Source organism: Microcaecilia unicolor, chromosome 12 (assembly GCF_901765095.1).
Source record: "Microcaecilia unicolor chromosome 12, aMicUni1.1, whole genome shotgun sequence".
NCBI classification, from domain to species: domain Eukaryota; kingdom Metazoa; phylum Chordata; class Amphibia; order Gymnophiona; family Siphonopidae; genus Microcaecilia; species Microcaecilia unicolor.
In genome coordinates, this window is record NC_044042.1 from 39192498 (window position 1) to 39218482 (window position 25985).

Genomic DNA, 25985 nt, shown 5'->3' on the forward strand with positions numbered 1-25985 from the left:
AATCTAGCCTTGACTGTGCTGTTGGCAGAAAAGGCAGATGCAAAGTGGGTGGGTCCTTTGTACCATGGGCAGTGTTTGAAAGGAAAGCATGTGCAGTGGCAAGGACTTTGCCCCTAGGCAGGCTGTTTGAAGACTGCCACCTGTATGCAATTTTAAGCATGGCCAGGGGGTTCTGCCCCTAGAGTCAGTAGGTAAAGCTTAGGTTACCTCAGCAGAAAATTTGCCTAGAAGGGAATTCACTATTGGTTGCTTGTGTGGATTAATTTGGGGGGGGGGGGGGGGGGGTGGAGGCAGGGCTGTGGAGTACACCAAACCTTCAACTCTGACTCTTCTACTGTCCGACTCTGACTCCCCACTATGTATAGTAAATCTAAGGGAAACCTGATTAATTACCGAAGCATAGGATATTTCTTTATGTACAAAATTAGGATTAATAGACCCCAAAATATATTTATTTGAAGTATGAACAAAGAACCTGAACAAAAAATATATATATAAGTATAAAATGATAAATTTTGCATATATTGCAATGTTGTAAGTTTTTGTGTTGAAGCTGGATTCAGAGTTGGTACATTTTTACCTACTCCGACTCCACTCAAAATTGCTTCTGATTCCAACTCCACAACTCCGACCCCAACTCCACAGCTCTGGTGGGAGGGGTATAGTAGAAATGTGAAAATTTCACATTGTGCTTGACAATTTTATTTAGCTTTAGCAGATGCTGGGGCCATGATTTTGCATTAAATATTGCCTAACTGAAAAGAGACTGAAAATAAATTTAAGGAAAAAGGGAATTTATGCTGTTCTTAGAGCGTTCGTGCAGAATTCAACACAAAGCTTTACATAAATGAGGTTGTGCCACAGCAGCTGTGATGCACATTAATGGGGGAATTTATCAATGTGAGCTACCATCTCTATATATAAAAGGCACCACCAACGTTCTATGAAGCCTCCAGCCGGAAGTGTGAAGGGGGAGAGATATCCGGTTTCCCCATGAGTGTCTGCCCCGCCTTCGCTCTCTCTGTAACACAAACAGTGAAGGAAAAAACACAGCAAAGCACGAAATCAAATCGCTCTCTCTGTAACAGTGAAGGACTCAGAGGGGGGAGGGGAGAGAGGGCAGAGGGCAGGGACACACACACTCCCACATGCACACAGAAGAAAACCTTGCTAGCCCCCGTTTCATTTGCATCAGAAACGGGGCTTTTTTACTAGTTAAGATATATTATTAATAACTAGGGTGCTCATTTTCAAAGAAGATGGATGTCTCAAAAGGCTGAAATGGACGTCTATGTACCGATTTTACAAAGGCAGAAAAGGGATGACCAACACTGGAGTACGTCCAAATAGCAAGGGGACATGTTTTGGGGAAAAAAGGGAAAGGGGATGGGACTTGTTGCTTTCAGTGGTTACAATCAAAGTGGTTTACATATTACATATAGATATTTATTTTGTACCTGGGGCAATAATGGAAAGTGAAGTGACTTGCCCAGCCTCTCTCCACTGAAGCTAAGGACATCATCCCATGGCTCAAAAGCCATGATTTACCTCCAAGTCCAACGAAGCAAACACCCACAGAAGGTGATCTCTCCACAGGAGAACCAAAGACAAACGAACAAACAGTGGATCCAATAAGAGTCCTCTCACAATGAGTGTCTTCCTTGTTCCTGTGGAGAGATCACCTTCTGTGGGTGTTTGCTTCGTGTGACTTGCCCAGCGTCACGAGCTGCAGTAGGAATTGAACCCGGTTCCCTTGGTTCTCAGGTCACGTAGGCTACTCCACTCAAAGTGCTAAAATGGGATTTGAACCTGGGTACCTTGGTTTACAGTCCACTGCACTAACCACTAGGCTAAAATCTGGACATCGAAGAGCAATTACCGAAGGGGACAAAACATCCATATCTAAAAAGAGGGATGTCCTTATTTAGATAGGTTTCAGGAACGTCCAGGGTACAAAAAAGGTGCCCTGATTGAGCAGTTGTCCACTGGAGGGATTAAGGCATGACACCTTTATCCCCCAGTGGCTGCTGTTCCCCTTCCTCACCCATGAAAGTGAAACTGAAAGAGGATACCAGGCTGTATGACAGCTTCAGGTATTATAGGCATTCTTAACAAAGCAGGAAGCAGGTCTGAAGAGTAACCTAGTGGTTAGTACAGGGGATTGTAAACCAAGGGACCCAGGTTCAAATCCCACATCAACTCTTTTTTTTTTTAATTGTCAGCCCTCCAGAAACAGAAAAATATCTACTGTACCTACAAGCATATAGACTATAGAAATGGCATACATTCAGGTACAGAAGATATGTTGCTGTTACTGGAGAGCTCACAGTTACAATATAAAAGAGTTGATGTGGGATTTGTACCCGAGTCTCTTGGTTTACAGTCCACTGCACTAATCATTAGACTGCCCCTTACTGCATGGATGTTTGTGGCTGTTTTCAAAGAATGCTGCCATACAGACGTCCATGTACCTTGTTTTCCCCCATTTGTAATTTGGATGCTCCAGTTTGTAAAATGGATGTTCATGTCGGACATTTCTAGTGTATGGATATCTATCTCACATATTTTTGAACAGGAAATCTTGATGTATTTCCTGTTCGAAGATACATGTGAGGTAGACATCCATTTGGGATGTTTTGACTTGGATGTCTCTATTCTGACATGGGCGTCCTTTTGAAAATGACCCTTTAGGTCTCCTTGCAGAAAATGGCACGTTAGTTGTCTTAATGATAGGTCATGTTGATAACTATGCCCCTAAGCTGTATAAGGCAGGAAAGGAAAATTAAGGAAAGCAGAAAGAAAGCGAAAGGAAGATGCCAAGCCCAAGGAGGTTAGATGAAATTCACAATATAGAGGGGCATTTTCAAGAAGTCTCAAAGAAATATATAGCTCACATCCATAACCGAACCAGAAAAGCATCTACATTTCTGGGTTGATTATGGCTATGAGCTAGATGTTTTCATTCTCAGCACGTTAATTTGCAAGTACCATTTTTGAAAAAAGTCCAAGAGAAAAATATAGAAAAACAAGCCATAGGTACGCCTGTTTGGCAGCATTCCTAGTAAACTGGCCACACAGACATCCCAGCAGTGCAAAGTGGCAGCCTAGTGGTCAGTGCAGTAGAATGCACCCAGGTACAAATCCCATCTAAACCCCTTCATATTGTATGGTGAGCCTTCCAGGAATAGAGAAAAAGTACTGTACCTAAAGGCCCATCACTACAATAGGCTTGCAGAGCACTATGGGCCTGATATTCAGTCGGTGGCAGACAGTGCGTTTGCTGTCCACCGCCAGCGTTAAACCTGGATATTCAATGTCGGGCCATTTCCAGCGACCGGTATTGAATATCTGGGTTTATTTTGGCCGCTAAAAAGTTAACCAGCTATTCCAATATTCAGTGCTAACCGGTTAACCTTTTAGCAATCAAAGAAAGACAGGCCTGCTATTTAAGTGGCCTATTTTGATCACTCAACATAGCTGGTTTGGCACTGAATATCCACGCTTAACTGGCTGTGTTTCATGATATAGCTGGTTAGTGGCTAGCCGCTAACCATGATGCTCTCCTTAGTAACATAATCACAGCTACTGTAGGAGCTAAATGGGTCCCGTGCTGAACCAACAGACCCAGGCACTTTAATGTTTCAGCAAAAGCTAATGACTTTTGCTTAGTCAATCCATAACCAAGGTGACTGAAATTCTGTGCTGATGTGGAAAAGAATATCGTAGTTGCTTGACTATTCCCAGTGGCGCTTTCCTACATTACTATCCATAATCCTGTTAAACTTGCTCCCCAGCACAGTACATGCTCCTTTCACTCTATGTACAGTGTATGACATTGATCTGCAGATTATGACCTACAGAACAACAAAAGACAAAGGGCTGATTCTTCCTCCAGGCAGAAAGATGTCTTAATAGGTAAATGTTTATTACTACAGTCAACTGCAAAGATACGCCTCTGCTTTAAAGTCCATACAAAACAAACTGATTTGCAGACACAAGGTTCCTGGGTAAATTGTTTAAATATCAGCTTGTTCTACAGCTAAATAAATGCACACAGAGACACTTACTGTAAAATTAAGGTTTCAGTTACACAAGTTACCAGCATTCTTGCTTTATGACAATGTAAGTTATGTACGTGGATTCATAACATGCCCTGAAAGGCCTCAGTGTGACCAAATTTTTATGCACTGTGAGCTTATATACAGAACAAATTCTATTTTGGCAGAGTTACCCAGTCTATATATTTCACTTTTTAAATACTCCTAGGTCTTGATTAAGCTTTAGAAATGTCAAAATATAATTTATTTACATTTATACATCACCTCTACAGCAGTGTTTCCCAAGTCGGTCTTGGAGTACCTCCTTGCCAGTCAGGTTTTCAGGATATGCAGAATGAATATGCACGAAAGAGATTTTCATATAATGGAAGCAATGTATGCAGATCAATGTCATGCATATTCATTGTGGGTATCCTGAAAACCTGACTGACAAGGGGGTACTCCAGGATCGACTTAGGAAACACTGCTCTACAGTATCCATCCAAGTGACTCACACAACAAGCAAATAATAAAATTGTATAATCAATTCACATTTGAAAATACCACTATAACCACTAGGAACCCAACCCTTTATAAAATCCATAAGACACACAAATTTCATTACAGATGACTGGGAGATCCAAGATGTCAATTTGAACAGACGCTTGTGAGAGTGCTCTGTGTTGTACCTCTTTGAGTTTGCTCGGTTAGAGTACCTGATGCTTTAGTGATGGGGAAGAGAAGGGGAAGGTTAGACAAGAGCTTCTGGCACTAATCTTGACCTGGCTTCTGAAGCAGACCACTTTGGAGGATTTCCGAGCCCCCTCTGGTTTAGGAATTTCAGGCTCCTCAGCCTTGCCGCAAGAGAAATCGCCAGGCAGCAGTGTCGATGGGGTGTCCGTAAGCCCTGCACCCGTGCTGGCCCCGCTGCAACCAGGAAGTTCAGCAAGTGCCAATATGAGGAGTGAAGTCCTTGGCGCAGTGTTCGGGTCTGAGGTTCACAGGGAGGAACTTCCAGCCTTAGTATGTTCCCCCGATGTTTGTCCATTGAGAGGAGGAGAGCTGAGAGCATAGGATCGTCGAGCAGTGAGTACCCCTCAGTCTTCAGAGGAAGTAGCTTCTTTGGTTGCGGTGTCTGTGCTTTCTAGACCAGCTGTAGTCACTGCGAAATCACATTGGGATGCCATACATGCTTTAAATTCATCCTTGATAAAGGACGTTTGGGAAGCTTGCCAGGTGCCCTTGGCCTGGATTGGCCGCTGTCGTGGACAGGATGCTGGGCTCGATGGACCCTTGGTCTTTTCCCAGTATGGCATTACTTATGTACTTATGTACTTATGTGGTTAATAATTTCTCTGTGGAAATAATTTGAATGGAACATTGACTGCCCAAGTTCAAATTGCAAACCAGCAAGGTATACAGCTATCTGCTCTGGATTCTAATGTATTCAAGCTCCAGGATGTGTATAATATTTCGTTAAGGATAAGCTCTTTATGGCAAGGAAAATGGAATATCTGGAAAATCAGACAAGGCGGAATACTTTGAAATTTTTAAACTTCCCTAAATCACCATTAGTTCCAGCAATAGATATGGTGAAGAAATATCTAAAGGAAGTTTTATTAATGCCATCAAAAGCATTACCACCAATTGTGAGAGCTCAGTATCTATCTCTGTCTAGATCAAAAGAAGGTGAGGCTCTGTCTGGAGTATCTACTACTGGATTCGATTTGACTGAGTTCTTGGAATCATCATTGGACATAGCGACCCAGAGAACTAACTTGCTTCTGACGTTTGCCTTGGAACCGGACAGGAAAATTGTCCAAAGATTGTCTTTCCGTCACATGGACCAACTGATATCTCAAAGAGTACCCAGAAATGTCATCAGGATTTCCTGGCACTGCGCCCTTGTGTGCAGGCTCTGGGGATGTCTTTTTGTTATGATTTCCTTATTTATGTTGTATTGCTTTTGAGAGTAAATCCTATGAGGCTGATAATTCAGACTGCGGGAGTTAGACTGGCTAACCTGCGGTCGGCGCTGAGCCCGTATATTCAATGCTGGGCTGTTGCCGGTGACTGGCACTGAACATCCAAATTATTTTTGTCTGGTTTAAAGATAACCAGCTAAAACGATTTAGCCGGTTATCTTTAAACCGGCCAAAGATATCCCATGTTTTCACACAGCCAAATATGGCTGCTAAACCAACTTTAAAAATCTGTGGATAGCCGGTTATGTTGGCCGATATAACCAGCTATCTGCTAGCCACTAACTGGGGATGTTCAGAGGAGGATAGCCAGTTATCCCCCACTGAATATCAGCGGTTATCTGGTTAATCGCTATTTAACCATTCAGCAGCCGTCTGGCCAGTTAAATGGTGCTGAATATCAGCGTGGGGGGGGGGGGGGGGAGTGAACCTAAATAATTGTCTGATTTTGTGGTTTCCAAGGAGGGGTTGAGAGTGGTTTTGTGATTCTCACTGTGTTAGGGTATATATTTAGGACTGGCTGAGTTGTATTCCTGATTTAGTAGTCTATTCTGTATTTTTGCTTTTCCTATTTGAGTAGTATTTCTACTTTATTTTTATTTTCTGGTCTTGGATCTATTACCTTAGATGTGGACGTTAATGTATGTTAGTTATTTCTTCATTCCCTCATTGGGTTAATATTATTTTCTGCTTATTGAATGCTGTATTTCTAATAATTGCATTGTGAATGTGATTATATAATTTGAAAGTTATTAAATACAATTTTTAAAAAATTTCATTACAGATCATTTCTCTATACAAATTAAGTAGTGCATTTGATTTTCCCATAATAACGCTGTAGGAGGCTCAGCGTGTATCCACTGCAACAGTGTGCGCCGCCAGGGCTGGTGTTAGACTTCAGTAGCCTAGGGCAGAAACCGGGGAGGGGCCCCAAAAGCTGGTCTTCAGCCTTTGCCTCTTTCAGCTTGAGGCAGTTTTGGGGCCTTCCCATGGTATGGGGGCCCAGGGCAATTGCCCTGCTTGCCATCCCCTAACACTGGCCCTGTGCACCACTTAGCAATTAAATACATCTTCCTAACAAGTAAGCAGTGTTCCAAATTGTCCAAGGCCAGAAGGCACAGCTTGACAGTTTTCTTTTTTTTTTTTTTTAATATCTTTATTGAATCAGAGAAATGCATACAACAGAGTGCAGCAAGAGCACTACAACAAAGCACACTACAAATCATAGCAGAATATACACAGGCAAAATTCAAGCTCAATAATCACATTCCGGTCATCCTAGTTGCCAAGATTAGAGTCAGCTCCCACCTCTGATTCATGGTTTATTAATGCAAGCCCCCCCCCCCACCTCCCTTACCCTCTCCCTCCTTCCGCAGGGACACTCAAAGAGTAATATCAGCAACAGAAGTCTCTAACACATATAAAGAAACATATCTGCTCCATATATCACGGTACTGACAGTGCCCCATTGAGACAGAAAACTTAAGAGAAGTAAGCAGCCAGCTTGCCATTTCTCGCATAAAACCATGCCAGGCAGCTATTGTAAGCCGCATTGAGCCTGCCATGAGTGGGAAAGCGCGGGGTACAAATGTAACAAAAAAAATTGATGGAGGGTCCGGATCAGCCCGGGACTGTAGGATGCATTTTTTGATAAGGAGGGTCTCTAATAACACAAATTTGCACTGCGCCTCGCCGAGACCTTTCTGTAATAATTGAGCCGCACTACCCATCAACACTACCGAGTAAGACCAATCAAATGTGCAACACAAAGTGTTCTCAATGACTCCCGGTGCTCTGGTCCAAAATGAGGACAGCGCCGGACACTCCATAAAGGAATGCAGGAAGATGCCAGCACTTGCATTTAACACACAGATCACTCTCCCACAGCCCCATGGCTTTCCCTCTCTGCTTGGTGATGTGCACTCTGTGTAGGACCCTGAACTGGATGTCCTGCAATGCTGCATTAGGTGTTACTGTGCTGCTTTCAAATGCAGCCCCCAACTGTGCCTCTGAAACACATTCCACAACATCCGGGCTCCATTCCCCAGCTAATTCCGTCAAATAATGGGCCTTGCTTGATAGTTTTCTGTTCAATTTGACCAAGCAAGCGTTATAAATGTGTCCATATTTCAATCCAAAACTGAGCAATAGCAGGGCATGTCTTTTAGGAGTGAAAATATTTTCCCTCCACTTACACACACTTAGGAAAGTGGCAGAAAGATCATGGCTGGTTTTAAGATCCTTAAAGAGATGAGCAGGCAGGGAAAACTCCTGGGGAGAGAAATGCAGTAACATTTATCTTTTTTCTACTTCAGACTCTGATAGGTATTTTTGAAGTAGCAGAATAGCTTAATGATAAGGACTTAATAGCAGATCTTCTTTTCATTTTGCTTCAGCTGGCGAAAAACTGAATGGGATTCAGATCAGTCCCACCAGCCAACAGGAAATGAGGGAAAATGTACAGAAGGTGCTGGAGTTTGTGGCTTCAAAAAAGATCCGTATGCATCAGACATCTGCTAAAGGTGAGTGCCCTGCGCATTGATACAGTGCTGGTGTTTCTCGAGTTGAAAGAATTTAACAGTTCATGCCTGAAGGTGATGGCCAACAGGGGTCAGACTTCTGTTTACTGCCAAGCCATTCAGTTCACCTCCCCCTCCCCATCTGATTATTACACAATCATGTTTTATCCTGTACAGGCTTTATAGCAGGAGTTCTTAACCTTTTTTGATTCCTTCACCCCTTTAACTGATCAATGAAACCCCTCGTACCCCTTACTAAACCATGTGTCCACTAGTGACTGTTGACTGTGACATATGTCACTAAGGGTCCGATGCTGAGAAGTTGCCGTTAAATACCATGTGCGTCTATATCCGCAGTTGAACTTACTGATTTTGAAACAGCGATCGATGCTCAAAGGAAATCAGATGCAAATGAGATGCGTGGAAATTCTGCAAGTGGTTCAGTAGGCAAAGCGCTTAGCACATTCGTAGAACAGTCTTGCGGTAAGCGTCGATGTTATACGCATGGCCAGGGAAAAAAGTCGACAACCGCATCATAGGGTTTCACGACTATAGCAGTATTGTTAGGTGCAGGGACACACACACATAATACACGCACGTAGCACGTTTATGTGCAGGACAAACACTTCCACATATATTGTACACGCACACAGAGTGGGCCTTTTACAAAGGCGCGCTAAAAATAAGCGTGCACTAAAAACACTACCGTGCCTTTGTAAAAGACTCCCATAGGTTTCACACACACACATGCAGATTCTGTTAACAAATGTTCCACGACAACTTGTTCACACTGCTGTTATGTGCGGAACACACATATAATACACAAACATGGCAAATTTAACACACACATGCAAATACTATAAAAAAATGGAAGCAGATTGCTCCACCGAGAAGTCACCCTCATGCACTGTCAGCTCCAGGCCTGCTGGAACATTTTAAACGTTAAAGGTAGGTGCTTCTTTCTGTGCATTGCACGGAAATGTCTGCATTGCACGGAATGATCATTTTAATACTAATGAGTTCATTGTAATACATTTGCATAGGATTATCGATAGCTGCTATAGTTAACGGTAAAAATGACGCAGAACCCCTTTGTGCATTAGACGCTAAATAACGTGCATTCTAGACCAGCTACAACCAGTCTAAATCAAATGGTGTAAGCATGGTAAGCTTTGAGCATCAGGGCCTAACTGTTAACCACTAACAATGCTATCTTCTAATAAAGTACTAAAATTACAGTAGTACACAGTTCTATTCTATTCTGTCAATGCTGCAGGTTCTCCTGCAAGAGATTCACAGCGGTTAACAGAAAAAAATAGCCTCTGCAATCGAGGGATGTACAATTAGTAAAATCACAGTCAATAATTAAGCATCCATATTACTGTTCAAATAAGTAAGTTTTTAAAACTTTTCTAAAGGATAATATTTCAGTTCCATAGGTAACATGTTCCAAAGCCTAGCCCCTTTGAATGGGAAGGAATGCTCGTAAACAGACCTGAAATGTACATTTTTTAAAAAGTAGGATAGCTTATTTGTAAGATATGATAAAAACAAAGGCCTACACCCAGAAGAAGGTATCACAAGTAGTTCTCCAAGGCCCTCTGAGTTCAGACCATAGACTGATTTAAAGATTATCCAAACTGTTTTAAAACTAATACGTTTCTCGACCAACAACCAGTGAAGATCTTTCATAAGTGGTGAGAAGCTATCAAAACATCCTTTTCCAAAAATCAGCCAATAACCATCCTAACTGCCTTCACTCTGTTTAGAAAGTTTCAATAAATTGCTTCAGGTTTCAAGATGCTTTTCTACCCCGATTGACTTCTTCGGGCACCATTGATTAAGGACTTCTGCTTTATAGAGTCATTTCCAGTTCCTGCTGTAAATTGCTTTAATATCTTAGCAGAGAGCTGCACAAGGCAGTTGAACAGTGCAATGTGACTGGGGCAAATGAGAAGTATTCCCTGAATTACCTACAAACTACACTGTCAACACATACCATCCGAAGTAGCCTAGTGGTTAGAGCACTGGCCTGTTCAAATCCCACTGCTGCTTCTTGTGATCTTGGGCAAGTCACTTAACCTTCTATTGCCTCAGGTACAAACTTAGATTGTGAGCCCTCACCTTGAGCTACTACCAGTGCAATTTTTATAGCAAAAAAGGTGCCGGTACTCAAATGCCAGGCCACCCTTCAGGGGTGGGGTGATCACTGAGGGACTCACTCCACAATAGCCAGGCCCCCTGCAATCAGTCACAGAATATATGACAAGGCAGAATTGGTGTCTTGAGCCTGAGCTCTTTCATTAAAACTTGTGGTCCATGGGTCAATTTTAGGAGACACTGGAACAGGTGCCGGTACTCAGTACCCCCGAGAACCCCCTCAAAAAAAGCCCTGGCTACTACTAAAAAGGTGTGAGCAAAATCTATATAAATAAATAGCAATGTGATAGGATGGGCAGCGTAATAGTGGAGCTGCTGCTTTGATGTCTGTTTAACGGATGAAGTTACTAGGAACACAGACTCAGAATGAGTTCGCTGCTGCTATGTTTTAAGGAAGTCAAAGAAGCAAGTAGGTTAGTGTAGTGAACCCAATTAGTGTTGAAAGCGTAGAGCAGCAATAGCAGGGATGAAAATCTTCTCTCTGGTCTTGGAAAATGAATTCTTATCTAGTGGAACCTGCAGCAGCCTGGGCCAGTGAGACCTTTGGGGGGGGGGGGGGGGGGGGGGGGCGTTTCCTTGCCAGCTAAGCAGTTTTCTTTAGAATCTGGCAGTGATTTAGGTGTAGGCAGGGCTTTTTTTTTCTGCTGATAAATGATGGTACTGCTTTGGTCCCTGGGAAATGACAGGAAGGAGGGGGCTGGATAGTTTTAGTTTCTCGGCTCCATTGTCATCATCCTAATCTCAGCAGCCTGCCCTCTGTGTGAGAAGGGGACTAAATGGAGCAGAAAGCATAGAGCCAGTCAGGGCAGTGGAGTACAATTTTGATCGGAGGAGCTGAACAGACAAATCTCTTAGTCCCGCCCCCAGCTCTCTAGTCTCCAATTCTGTGTTGGGGAAAATATTGTTTGGTCCATGGCCCTGTTCTAGTGCTGACGTGGCCAATGGCTGAAGTTCAAATTGAGGGCCATAAGGAAAATTACAGAAGGGTCCTCCAGATCAACTTCACTTCATAAACAGTCGTCTGCAGGGTACTGGTTATTAGAAATGGGACACTAGCCCCAGATGCTGTGACCAGAAACAGAACATCACTAGAACATGGTATGTGTACATACTATTAACCTGTCTGTGCCCTGCTTAGAGCTGCCAGTTCTAGTAGGGACATTTTAGACCAGCCATGGATTTCTGTTAACCCTATCATGATGGATTAAGGGACCAACAATACTGATTTAAATGGATAGAATCAGATACTCTAAATATCTCACTTCTTTAGTATGTAAGTTCAAAACTAGGATTAGTCTGAAATATCCCTATTAAAACTGGGTAGTTTGCCAATTATAATTGCTGTTATTAGCACTACTATATACTGTTTTTCTTTTTTATACCTTTTATCCATGTTATATTGTGACATGGATCTGATCTGTAACTTGTATTATTTCTTGAAGTGTATTTCTCTAGTGTGGCCAGCAGATGATGCATGTTTATGTTTAAAGCTGTTACAGAGAAAAGACCTGCAGTGATGTGGCCAGCTATTTTTGAAACTTCTTGTTCTGGGCTATGATTGGCCCAGGAGCTCAATTTCCTCTAGAATGTACTGGCTTTTGCTCCATTGTTTAATTAGTGTTATAATTGATCCATATTTCAGTTACCTGTTATTGTTCTGCTGATTGCACTTTTTCTGTTTCACTGTTCAGTTTTTCAGACAATAAACACTCCTTTTAGTTTATTGCCTCTGCTTGTCTGGACTGGTAAAGAATCCTGGTGGTTTGTGTGTTGGGTCTATGAGTGCTTTCTGGGAATTGTGGGACCACTGGGAGTGTGGCCTCCAGTGACCTAGAAATCACTGGGGATAATTCGAGAGTGAGAGACTTGCCCAGAGGCGGTTATGACTCAGTCGGTGGGAGGAGGGTGCTAGTGTAGAGCACAAGATGCAGGTGTAGGCAGACCTGAGCTTTGCTGGGGATAGACCCTCTAAGTGGCTGTGGGGTAGCCCCAGGCGGGTGGCTAGATGTTTCATGACACACATGTAGAAATTTCATCATACCAAAAAATTGTTCTGAATCTGAAAAAAGAACCAATAGAAGAGGGAGAAGAGCGAGAGAAAGAGAGAGAAAATACGGTAGTAGTCTGTCTGTCTCTCTCTCTCTCTCTCTCTCTTTCATCCTCTCGTTCCTGGTTCTCTTTCTGTTTCATGAAGAAAGCAGAGGAGGCACCAGTATGTCAAAGAAGAGGTTGATGTCACACTGTGCCTGAGCTGTGCAGCTGGTTAAAGGGAGTGAGATTATTGTAGGGCAGTGGTTTTCAAACTTGGTCCTGGAGGCACTACTACTACTACTACTTATCATTTCTATAGCGCTACAAGGCATATGCAGCGCTGTACACCATACACAGAAAGACAGTCCCTGCTCAAAGAGCTTACAATCTAGATAGGACAGGTAAACAGACAGAACAATAAGGGTAAGGGAATAAAGAGGTGAGGATAAAAGGACAGGGCAGGTGAGTGGTGGTTAGGAGTCAAAAGCAGTGGTAAAGACAGGGCTAGACGTACAGGCTCAGGTAGTCTATTCCAGGCGTGAGGTGCAGCAAGATAAAAGGAACGGAGCCTGGTATTAGCAGTAGAGGAGAAGGGGACAGATAAGAGAAATTTATCAACAGAACGGAGTACCCGAGGGGGGGCGTAGGGAGAGACAAGAGTGGAGAGGTACTGGGGAGCGGCAGAGTGAATGCACTTATAGGTCAATAAGAGAAGTTTGAATTGAATGCGGAAACGGATAGGGAGCCAGTGAAGTGACTTAAGGAGAGGGCTAATGTGAGCATAGTGACTTTGGCGGAAAATGAGTCGCGCAGCAGAGTTTTGGACTGATTGGAGAGAGATGGCTAAGAGGGCCGATGAGAAGCAGGTTACAATAATCAAGACGAGAGGTGATAAGAGTGTGGATAAGGGTTCTGGTAGAGTACTCAGAGATGAAGGGACGGATTTTGCTGATGTTATAGAGAAAGAAATGACAGGTTTTGGCAATCTGCTGAATGTGAGCAGAGAAGGAGAGAGAGGAGTCAAAGATGACCCCAAGGTTATGAGCTGATGAGACAGGGAGAATGAGAGTGCTATCCACAGAAATAGAGAAAGTGGGGAGAAGAGAGGTAGGTTTAGGGGGAAAGATGAGAAGCTCGGTTTTGGCCATGTTAAGTTTCAGATGACGTTGAGACATCCAGGCAGCGATATCAGATAGGCAGGCTGAAATATTGGTCTGGATGCTGGTTGACATTTTGGGGGTAGAGAGGTAGATTTGGGAGTCATCAGCATAGTGATGGTATTGAAAGCCATGGGATGATATCAGAGAGCCAAGGGAAGAAGTGTAGATGGAGAACAGGAGAGGACCGAGAACAGAACCCTGAGGCACACCGATTGGTAGAGGGATAGAAGTGGAAGAGGATCTACCAGAGTGTACACTAAAGGTGTGAAGCGAGAGGTAGGAGGAGAACCAGGAAAGAACAGAGCCCTGGAATCCAAATGAAGACAGCGAATCAAGGAGTAGGCTGTGATCAACAGTGTCAAAAGCGGCGGATAGATCGAGAAGGATGAGGATAGAATAGAGACCTTTGGATTTGGCCAGGAACAGGTCGTTGGAAACTTTAGTAAGTTTAGTTTCAGTTGAATGAAGAGGGCGAAAACCAGATTGGAATGGGTCAAAAACAGCTTGAGATGAGAGAAAGTCAAGGCAGCGGCTGTGAACGGCGTGTTCAAGTAATTTGGAAAGGAAGGGGAGGAGGGAGATGGGTCAATAGTTGGAAGGACAGGTAGGGTCAAGTGAAGGCTTCTTCAGGAGCGGTGTGACCACAGCATGTTTGAAGGCATCAGGAACGGTCGCAGTGGAAAGAGAGAGATTGAGAATATGACAGATAAAAGGGGTGAGAGTAGGAGAGATGGTGTTAAGAAGGTGGGTAGGAATGGGATCAGAGGAACAGGTAGTTCGTTTTGAGGAGGAGAGAAGATGTGATGTTTCTTCATCAGTGACTTCAGGGAAGGAGGAAAAGGATGGAGGGGTTGAGGAAATAGGAGAACGGACAAGGGGAGGGAGAGGTGGGGGTGGTTTGGTAGGCACCCCAGCCAATTAGATTTTCAGGATATCCACACTGAATATTCATGAGATAGATTCGCATGAGGTGAAGGCAGTGCATGCAGATCTCTCTCTTGAATATTCATTGTGGATATCCTGAAAACCTGACTGGCTGGGGTGCCTCCAGGATCAGGTTTGGGAACCACTGCTGTAGGGGTTAGGAACACTTGGTGATGGTCCTGATTCTCTTTTCTACCCCCTTCTCCCACCCCAAGACAGTCTTGGATCTGAGTGCTGGCACCATTCTTTCTACATGGACAAGTAGTGGGCATTGGCAAGAAAGGAAATTGTCTAGGTTGCAAACTTTGAGGTTCCAAATATCACAGGCCAAACAGGAGTGGTGCTATGTTAGCGGAAGAGCCTGCTTCTGCCGTTTACTTCATAGGGCTGTTGTCATACTCCAGGGGGTGAAAGAGGCAGAGGGACTTCCCCCACTTTGCTTTACTACATTTGGGGGGAGGGAGGATACCCATCCATCCTGTGGTGCCAGAATTTCAAGAGAGCAAATTTCAAAGCCATTTTTTTTTTCTTGTTAAATGGAAATGGTCCATTTGAAATGTGCTCATCCTGTCTGGGTTTAAAAGTGCACAAGTTGTAGAAAAATGTGTCTACTTTTATCCACACTGCAGCAGAGACATTCATGGGTCAGAGTTTGATCAAGGGAGACAACAACATACAGTGGTGGAAATAAGTATTTGATCCCTTGCTGATTTTGTAAGTTTGCCCACTGACAAAGACATGAGCAGCCCATAATTGAAGGGTAGGTTATTGGTAACAGTGAGAGATAGCACATCACAAATTAAATCCGGAAAATCACATTGTGGAAAGTATATGAATTTATTTGCATTCTGCAGAGGGAAATAAGTATTTAATCCCTCTGGCAAACAAGACCTAATACTTGGTGGCAAAACCCTTGTTGGCAAGCACAGCGGTCAGACGTCTTCTGTAGTTGATGATGAGGTTTGCACACATGTCAGGAGGAATTTTGGTCCACTCCTCTTTGCAGATCATCTCTAAATCATTAAGAGTTCTGGGCTGTCGCTTGGCAACTCGCAGCTTCAGCTCCCTCCATAAGTTTTCAATGGGATTAAGGTCTGGTGACTGGCTAGGCCACTCCATGACCCTAATGTGCTTCTTCCTGAGCCACTCCTTTGTTGCCTTGGCTGTATGTTTTGGGTCATTGTCGTGCTGGAAGACCCAGCCACGACCCATTTTTAAGGCCCTGGCGGAGGGAAGGAGGTTGTCACTCAGAATTGTACGGTACATGGCCCCATCCATTCTCCCATTGATGCGGTGAAGTAGTCCTGTGCCCTTAGCAGAGAAACACCCCCAAAACATAACATTTCCACCTCCATGCTTGACAGTGGGGACGGTGTTCTTTGGGTCATAGGCAGCATTTCTCTTCCTCCAAACACGGCGAGTTGAGTTCATGCCAAAGAGCTCAATTTTTGTCTCATCTGACCACAGCACCTTCTCCCAATCACTCTCGGCATCATCCAGGTGTTCACTGGCAAACTTCAGACGGGCCGTCACATGTGCCTTCCGGAGCAGGGGGACCTTGCGGGCACTGCAGGATTGCAATCCGTTATGTCGTAATGTGTTACCAATGGTTTTCGTGGTGACAGTGGTCCCAGCTGCCTTGAGATCATTGACAAGTTCCCCCCTTGTAGTTGTAGGCTGATTTCTAACCTTCCTCATGATCAAGGATACCCCACGAGGTGAGATTTTGCGTGGAGCCCCAGATCTTTGTCGATTGACAGTCATTTTGTACTTCTTCCATTTTCTTACTATGGCACCAACAGTTGTCTCCTTCTCGCCCAGCGTCTTACTGATGGTTTTGTAGCCCATTCCAGCCTTGTGCAGGTGTATGATCTTGTCCCTGACATCCTTAGACAGCTCCTTGCTCTTGGCCATTTTGTAGAGGTTAGAGTCTGACTGATTCACTGAGTCTGTGGACAGGTGTCTTTCATACAGGTGACCATTGCCGACAGCTGTCTGTCATGCAGGTAACGAGTTGATTTGGAGCATCTACCTGGTCTGTAGGGGCCAGATCTCTTACTGGTTGGTGGGGGATCAAATACTTATTTCCCTCTGCAGAATGCAAATAAATTCATATACTTTCCACAATGTGATTTTCCGGATTTAATTTGTGATGTGCTATCTCTCACTGTTACCAATAACCTACCCTTCAATTATGGGCTGCTCATGTCTTTGTCAGTGGGCAAACTTACAAAATCAGCAAGGGATCAAATACTTATTTCCACCACTGTATGTAGTCTTGGATTTTCAAAACTATCTGTGCCATTTTGGTTGTTAAAAAACAGGTGCAGAGCCGTGCAAGTACTTTTTCCTTTGGCAGTTTCCAGAGTGCATATATGCATCTGATTTTACATTGAAAACTGGTGTAAAGAGTGTGGGTTAAAAATACCTGCACACTTTGTAGCTTTGCAGGCAGTTTAAAAATTGGAATATATATGTACTTACGTTTCTTGTTCAGCATTGCTCGGATATTTAAAAGATCCTCTAGAGACACCAGTCCCAAACTATCAAATTTTCACAGAGGTGTGGGGTGGGAAGCAGGCAGTAGTCAGACTGGTGACTTGGGACTCCCACTTTACAATTTTGCACAGGTTCTACAAAATTGGGTTTGATTTGCAGAAGGCAGTGTACAGCTAGTTTACTTCTGAGCATTTTTTAGAAGCGACGAGGGGCCTACGAATACTTTGCCAAAGTCTCATGTCTGTTGGGAAGAGGGACAAGGATGGAGCATGAGCATTCCTCCAATCATTAAAGATAGCCAGTGATACTCAGATGCTATCCATATAGAGATGCAGATTAAATTTAGACCAGCAAAAAAGAATGCCCTAAATTAACTATATTACTGTGTCTTATTATCATTGCTGTCTGTGAGCTGGTGCCGGTCAGCAGTCTCTATGTATATTCAGCACTGCTCACTATATGGGTAGCAGAGTGCTGAGTATTGATAACTTACTTAAACATCATAACCAGCATTTAAAAAAAAAAAAAAAACCTCCCAACTGCAGCATTTGAATATTGACCTACCGTATTTTTAGGAGTATAAGACACACCAGGCCATAAGACGCACCTAGGTTTTAGAGGAGGGAAATAGGAAAAAAAATATTTTGGACTATAAGACGCACCTTTTTCCTCCTCTACAACCTAGGTGCTCCGGTGCATCTTGTCCGAATGTCTCCCGTTTCCAGGGTCCGTCCGTCTCCCTCCCTCCCGAGTTCCGGGATCCCCAGCCCGCCCTCCCTCCGAGATCGCCCGCCCTCTCTCTGAGATCCCCTTCCCTCCCGCCCTCAGTGGGAAAAACAGAACAGGGAAGAGTGACGTGCCGAGGCTGCATGGTTTTCGCTTCTGCTGCTGCCCCGACTAGGAAAAATTACTTAGAACTCAGAGGGAGGGAAGGGGATCTCGGAACTCGGGAGGGCTGGTGGGCGGGAGGGAAGGGGAACTCGGGAGGGCGGGCGGGAGGGAAGGGGATCTCGGAGAGAGGGCGGGCGATCTCGGAGGGAGGGTGGGCGATCTCAGAACTCGGAGGGAGGGTGGGCTGGGGATCCCAGAAGTCGAATTTCTTTACGTTTGGACTATAAGACGCACTCCCCATTTTCCTTCCAAATTTTGGGGGAAAAAGTGCGTCTTATAGTCCGAAAAATGCGATAATTGTTCCTGTCTCCAATCATGCAGAAACCAAGCATTAAAAAAGTGGTGGTTGTACATGCAATTGCATTAGGAAAGCGCATGTAGATCTCATTTGTATGAAAAATGCTGTAAGAGTGTGACTTTTATTTAAGGTATTGTCCTTCCTGTCATTTTCCATCTTTTTATTTCATTTCTTTAAAATGGTAATTACCAAACAGATATAGTTGAAGGAAACCTGAAATCCATCATGAGGTTGATCCTTGCACTGGCTGCTCACTTCAAACCCAGCACTGGGAAAACCACCAATCGGAGTCCAGCAGGCAAGAAGGAAACAATGTCATCATCCAATCACAGACCACGTTCCGCCACTGCTGTCGCCCAGGGAGCTGTAACTGTCCTGGCGGACGTGCGGCAGGATGTGTCCCGGTCAGGGCGAGATGTCTTTCGCTACAGGCAGAGGTAACATAAAGGGGGAAAAAAGCCCCTAGTTGTCACCTTGCATGGTACCTACTTAATTTCGACTTTCAGAACTCATTGTTTGGCTTCTTTGTTGCAGGAGTCTCAGCGTAGCTTTTATTGTGCATTCCATGCTTCAACAACACAATGGCATTAGACTTGGAGATGGAAGTACTAAGATGTGCAGAAATTTCCAAAACTGAATCAGGAAATAGCATTTGCTAATCTGCAAAATTTTGCACACATTTAACTCTTGCACACATTTAATCTGTGCAAAACTAGATAATGACTTGCATTATTATGTAAATTAGCTTATTGCCTATGTTTGCATAGCTAAACAACGTGCATTACAGTATACAAATGTCAATTCAGAGCCATTGTTGTAAGAAACAGGTGTAGTTGGGATTTTTGAAATTGTTTATTGATCATATTTAACTCTGAACTCGTTTGCACATAATTAATATGGGCTGTTATCACATATTAATTGGCCTTTCAGACTAGCAGGTTGGCAGTGTTGCTAAATGCTTTTCATTTTTTATTTAATTCTTAAATGTGTTTAAATTGTTTTTGCTCCTCATATAGAGTAACTAATCTAAGTCGATCAGTGCTCTGCTGTGTCACTTGTTCACACTCAGGTTTTTGGGAGACCACCTTGCTGTTTTCAGGACCTTCACACTGAATATGCATGGGATAGATTTGCATGTACTGCCTCATTGTATTTGATGCATATTCATTGTGGACATCCTGAAGACCAGATCAGTCAGGTTGATCCTCAGGTACCAAGCTAAGAACCTGTACACCTGTGCAGACATTACAGTATGGCATTACAGTGCTGGGCAGACTTCTACGGTCTGTGCCCCGAGAATGGCAAGGACAAATCAAACTCTGGTATACATAAAAAGTATCACATACCATGTAAAATGAGTTTATCTTGTTGGGCAGACTGGATGGGCCAAACAGGTCTTTATCTGTCATTTGCTATGTTACTATTTGAAGACAGACCACAAATTGTATACCCAGTAGGTGATAACATAGTTTATATAGACTTGGTGCTTGAAGGTATAGTGGGCTCTCAAATTTGTGCTAAGTGTGGGAAAAATTTGCACTAAGCACTATTCTATAAAGGCTACATAAGAACATAAGCGTTGCCATACTGGGACAGACCAAAGGCCCATCAAGCCCAGCATCCTGTGTCCAACAGTGGACCAATCCAGGTTACAAGTACCTTTCAAGATTCCAAAACAGTACAGTACATTTTATACTGCTTGTCCTAGAAATAAACAGTGGATTTTCCCTCAAGTCCATCTTAATAATGGCTTATGGACTTTGCTTTTAGGAAGTTAGCCAAACCTTTTTTAAACCCCGCTAAGCTAACTGCTTTTACCACATTCTCTGGCAACAAATTCCAGAGTTTAATTACACATTGAGTGAAGAAATATTTTCTCCGATTTGTTTTAAACTTACTACTTTGTAGCTTCATTGTGTTCTCCCTAATTCTAATATTTTTGGAAAGCGTAAACAAGTGATTCACATCTACCAGTTCCACTGCACTCATTATTTTATAAACCTCTATTTTATCTCCCCTCAGCTGTCGTTTCTCCAAGCTGAAGAGCCCTAGTTGCTTTAGCCTTACCTCATCGTGAAATCGTCCCAACCCCTTTATCATTTTCGTCACCCTTCTCTGTACTTTTTCTAATTCCACTATATTTTTTTGAGATGATGTAACCAGAATTGCACACAGTATTTGAGCGCCCTTTATTGAATATAGCGCTGAGAGTGGATTCCTGCTCCCAACTTTGGGCATGAGGACTTACGCCAGCCGAAGCCTGGCCTAAATCCTGTAAAATACTGGTGTGTAACCCCAGTATTCTATAACACTGTACCTAAATATTTGGAAGGCCCTTGATCTGCCCATGCCGTTCCCTATGACCACGCCTCCTTTTGGGTTGTGTGCCAGATACTTTGGGCGTCCAACGTTATAAAATTGAGTGCCAATTAATTGGTTGTTAGCACCCAAGCGGTTAATTAGTTTATGCACTTGTGCTGCACACCCAAATATGGGTACCCAACTTTGGACAACTTACTGTATGTAGAATCTGGGGGGAATACGTATACAGTACTGGTAAGCATATAAGATTAGAACGTAAGCAGAAATATCAGAGGGATAGGGAGGAAGGAATACACACATCTTTGTGGTCGTTTCAATTTCCACATTTTTATACGTAATTTTGTACCTGACAAGAACACATTTATATAAATCCCCACAATCACACCTTTCTACCTGAGAGACTCCTGGTCCACTATGGGGAAATTCTAGAAAATGGGTGCTAGTATTTACGTGCCTGTTATGCACATAAATATTTAGAATATATATGTATATGCCAATATTCTGTCTATGCGTTATTCTCTAGATATACGTGTATCTTGCATAGGGGGTGTATTCAGGAGTGAAGCATGACAAGGCTCACACGTAGCAGTGGTGTAGCCATGGGGGGACCTGGCCCCTTCCCACATTGGGCTCTGGCCCCCCTCCAGAACCCCTTTACCTTTGCTGGCAGGGATGTCGCCTTCTATGCCTATAGGAGATGGGCAAGGCCTTTAGTATGTTATTTTGTAAGTAGTTTGTTTGCTATTACTGATTGCTGTTTAGACCCAGCAGTTTCCTTCTCCTTTGAGCTTACAGCTCATTTGAAACCAGGGTTGGGATCCTGGCAACATGGGCCCTCATTCACAACTGTCCAAGGATTTTTCTATTATTTTATATACCCACCCAACTTATTTCAGTCTAGTCTACTACTACTTATCATTTCCATAGCGCTACTAGACATACACAGTGCTGTACACTTGAACATGAAGAGACAGTTCCTGCTCAACAGAGCTTACAATCTAATTATAGTCATTGCAGCAATTCACCAGATGTCCTTCCAGAACCTGCATAATGGGCTTGGGCTCTAAATTTGGCCACAAGGTTTTACCATCGCATGGTGACTGTGACTCCCTCCACCAAGTGACCAAGAACACTGCCTTCACAGTATCCCCACCTTCAGCCAACCTGGAAAGCTGAAGACCTGGGCTGGGAATCAAACATAGATCCCTCCACATGGCAGTGCACAGCATGCCAGTGAGCCACCAGACCTGTCCATATTGGTTATTACTGAATGAGAAAATTATAATGCTTGACAGATTATCAGCCCTGTTTTAGACGGGTCGTAGAAGTCAAAATTGAGACGTGCAGGTCAGTATGTCTTAAGTTTCACCAGTATTTTAGAATAGAATCTGCTGACATAGAGCTTGTTCTGAAATACAGAAGAAATGTACACTTCATTTATATGCCGGGTGCAGTATTGTCATCCTTTTAAGAAAAACAACTGTATAAAAGATCAATAGGTTCAAAGCCAGCACATAACCATTATGTGCCAGTACATAACTGTCTATCTTGCAACCTTAGAAACACAACAGCATTTTATTGGACAAAATAAGCAGTAATATGGGTCCTCATTTTACAAGCCTTATTCGCATCCAATAGGTTCGTAAACCAGCACTTAAATGTTTATCTTGTATAAACAACTAAGTCCCCATTTTACAAAGCCAAGATATGCACACATCAAACCCAAGTGCACATAAATGGCAAGAGGATGGGGTCTTGGTGTGTTTTGGGCAGGACAAGAATGCTGCAAGATCATAGATGTTTTTTCTCCATTTTAGAAGGAGACTAAAGGGCTCATTTTCAAAAGAGAAGGACGTCCATCTTTCGACATAAATCGGAAGATGGACATCCTCCCAGGGACGTCCAAATCGGTATAATCGAAACCTGATTTAGGACGTCTCCAACTGCACTCTGTCGCAAGGACGGTCAAAGTTCAAGGGGGCATGTTGGAGGCGTAGCAAAGGCGGGACTTGGGCGTACCTAACACTTGGACATCCTTGACACATTATGGAAAAAAACAAGGACGTCCCTGACGAACACTTGGACGCTTTCACCCAGACCTGTTTTTCTTACGACTAAGGCACAAAAAGTGCCTGAAATGACCAGAAGACCACTGGAGAGAATCGGGGATGACCTCCCGTTACTCCCCCAGTGGTCACTAACCCCCTCCCACCCTCAAAAAACATCTTTCAAAATATGTCGTGCCAGCCTCAGATGTCATACTCAGGTCCATGACAGCGCATGCAGGTCCCTGGAGCAGTTTTAGTGGGTACAGCAGTGCACTTCAGACAGGCGGACCCAGGCCCATACCCCTCTACCTGTTATGTTTGTGGAGGGAACAGCGAGCTCTCCAAAACCCACCATAAACTCACTGTACCCTTATATAGGTGCCCCCCTTCACCCGTAAGGGCTATGGTAGTGGTGTACAGTTGTGGGTAGTGGGTTTTGGGGGGCTCAGCACACAAAGTTAAGGGAGCTATGATCCTGGGAGCCTAGGGTGCCCGGTTGGTGTCCTGACATGTCAGGGGGACCAGTGCACTACAAATGCTGGCTCCTCCCACAACCAAATGGCTTGCATTTGGCTGTTTTTGACATGGACGTCTTTGGTTTCAAAAATCGTCGAAAGTCAGAAACGTCCATGTCTAGGGACGTCCAAATTTAAGGATTTGGACGTCTATGATGGTATTTTCAAAAAGAAAGATGGACATCCATCTTGTTTCGAAAATACAGATTTCCCCGCCCCTGGATTTCGCCGTTTTGCAAGGACGTCCAAATTGCAACTTGGACGTCCCTTTCGAAAATGCCCCTCCACACGTCTATGTCCTAAAAGATCGATCTTGGGAGTTACACTTGCTACCAAGCACATTTGGGATTTGGTAAACAGCTGCTATTGACCAGCATTCCACTGGAGGAATTAGGGGGTTGCCCCCTTAATACTAGTCACTGTAACAGCAGTCAGGATAATACTCGGATTTAGAGCACCAAACTGAAAGATAAAATCTTGAACTAGACAATAATCTGGACTTGGAAGCATGGCAGGACAGAAATATTATTGGTACTTGTTCCCACAGGATATAGCTATGCACTCTTTTTAAATGCTTATCAACGATAGTGTGTTTTCTGCTTGCAGAACCAGCAGTCTGGATGAAGAAATTGAAAAACCATACTGGAGCGTGCGGGCAATGGTGCAGCAGTATGAAGGGCATCAGGGGACACCTTCTGCATCCGAGTCCTCAAGGTAGCTGTTTTCATGAAATACGGTGATAGGAAGATGGAAGGAGAGTGGCTCGGGAAAATGTGAAGACATTTTTTGTTAAAAAAGTGGTCAGTGCCTGAAATCACCCATCAGCAGAGATAGCAGTGACCAAACAGAGGCAGGTCTCGACAGGTATGAGAAGGAGAGGTGGTGGGGGCAGAATAGTAAGGGCAAGGATGGAATTTGGCAGATATGGAGTCGGGTCTCAGTAAGCAGGATGCAATTGGGCAAAACAGGTGGGTATAGAGGTCTTTTCCATTTGGCAAATACAGTGTTACTATTATTGGAGGAGTTTTCACACAGTTCATAGGGCTGGCTTTAGGATTGGGAGGCACCAGCATATTTAGTAGACTGGTCCCCCAGACATCCCAGGAAAGCAATAGGGCACCCTAGGGGGCACTGCAGTGGAGTTCATAAAATGCTGTCATGTACATATTTCACTATTGCTCCCTTATCTTGTCTGCTGAGCCGCTCCCCCCCCCCAACCCACCCAATACCCACTACCCCCAATTGTACACCACTACCTTAGCCCTTACGGGTGAATGGGGCACCTATGTTTGGGTACAGTGGGTTTCTGGTGAGTTTTGGAGGGCTCACAGTTTCCTCCACAAGTGTAACCGGTAGGGGGAGGTATGAGCCTGAGACCACCTGTTCGCAGTGCACTGCACCAACCGCTAAACTACTCCAGGGACCTGCATGCTGTTCTAATGGACCTGAGTATTACATCTGAGGCTGGCAAGTAATGTTTTAAATCACATTTTTTGGGGGTGGGAGGGGGTTAGTGGCCACTGAGGGAGTAAGGAGAGGTCATCCCTGATTCCCTCTAGTGGTCATCTGATCATTCAGGGCCCCTTTTTGTACCTTATTCATTATAAAAACAGGTCTAGCTCAAAATGTCTTGGTTTTAGTTCTAGACGGTTTTGTTTTGTTCCATTATGGCTGAAAAATATCCAAGTGTAAGGAACACCCACATCCTGCCCTTAACATGCCCCCGACACCCACCTGACACACCCCCTTATGATTTCAATGCACTTCTGACGGACTTCATAGAAAAACATCTAAAAATTGGTTTTGAAAATACCAATTTGCACGTTTTTGTGAGAAAAATGTCGAAATGCAAATTTATTCCACTTTTTGGACGTTTTTCTCTTTTGAAAATGAGCTCCATAGCAACCTATGGAACTTTGTAAGTATATATGCTTTGAAAATGAGCCCCTATGTATCTTTATAAAAACTACTAAAGGGCACAGCAGCAGAAATCACAGCTAGATTTAAGCTGTGGATATTTACGCTATCTTGGGAACAAATATAAGTGATTCTTCATGAAGTACGCCTGTAAACACACATTGTGTAAATAGTGTCTCCACCCACGCTGTCCCCCCAGACTCCACCCCTGAGCATGGTACATGTGGGTGATGAAAAAGTGCATGGCTTTTTCATCAAGCTTACATTTAACCCCTGGGGTAATTTTATAAAATCCTTTTACATGTGTAAAAAGGTCTTTATGTATCAAAACTCTTTTATAAATTTGCCCCCCAGAAGTGTTTGCAGGGTTTGAAAAGTGCAGCTTTTCTGTCCCCTGATATGGCCATGCCTTCTTTTGGCCTCTAATGAAAGTATCAATATGAACAGTGAAAATTCTTTTACTCACATTAGGGGTGGACAGTTTTCAGCTGGCAGGTAAACAGTTTACCGACAGAAAAATTTATAAAATTGCTCTCCCATGTTAGGTAACTTTATAAAGCATGAAAATGCTTATTATAAAATTGTGCAACTGAATATGTGTGTACAAGCGCATGTGCCAGCAAGGAGCACATGTACTATTTCAGGTTTACTTATTATTTATTGTGATTTATTAACCACCTTT

The 25985-nt window shown here is 43.6% G+C and overlaps 1 protein-coding gene across 2 annotated transcripts in view; it reads left to right on the forward strand.

The window, feature by feature from the left end:
* Positions 1-25985, forward strand: part of DIXDC1 (DIX domain containing 1) — a 156201-nt gene that overhangs the window by 21964 nt on the left and 108252 nt on the right. For both annotated transcript variants that reach the window (XM_030221001.1, XM_030221002.1), the window contains exons 3-5: positions 8416-8541; positions 18698-18938; positions 23993-24100. In XM_030221001.1, coding sequence (XP_030076861.1) covers positions 8416-8541; positions 18698-18938; positions 23993-24100 — 475 coding nt within the window. The remainder of the gene's footprint in view (positions 1-8415; positions 8542-18697; positions 18939-23992; positions 24101-25985) is intronic.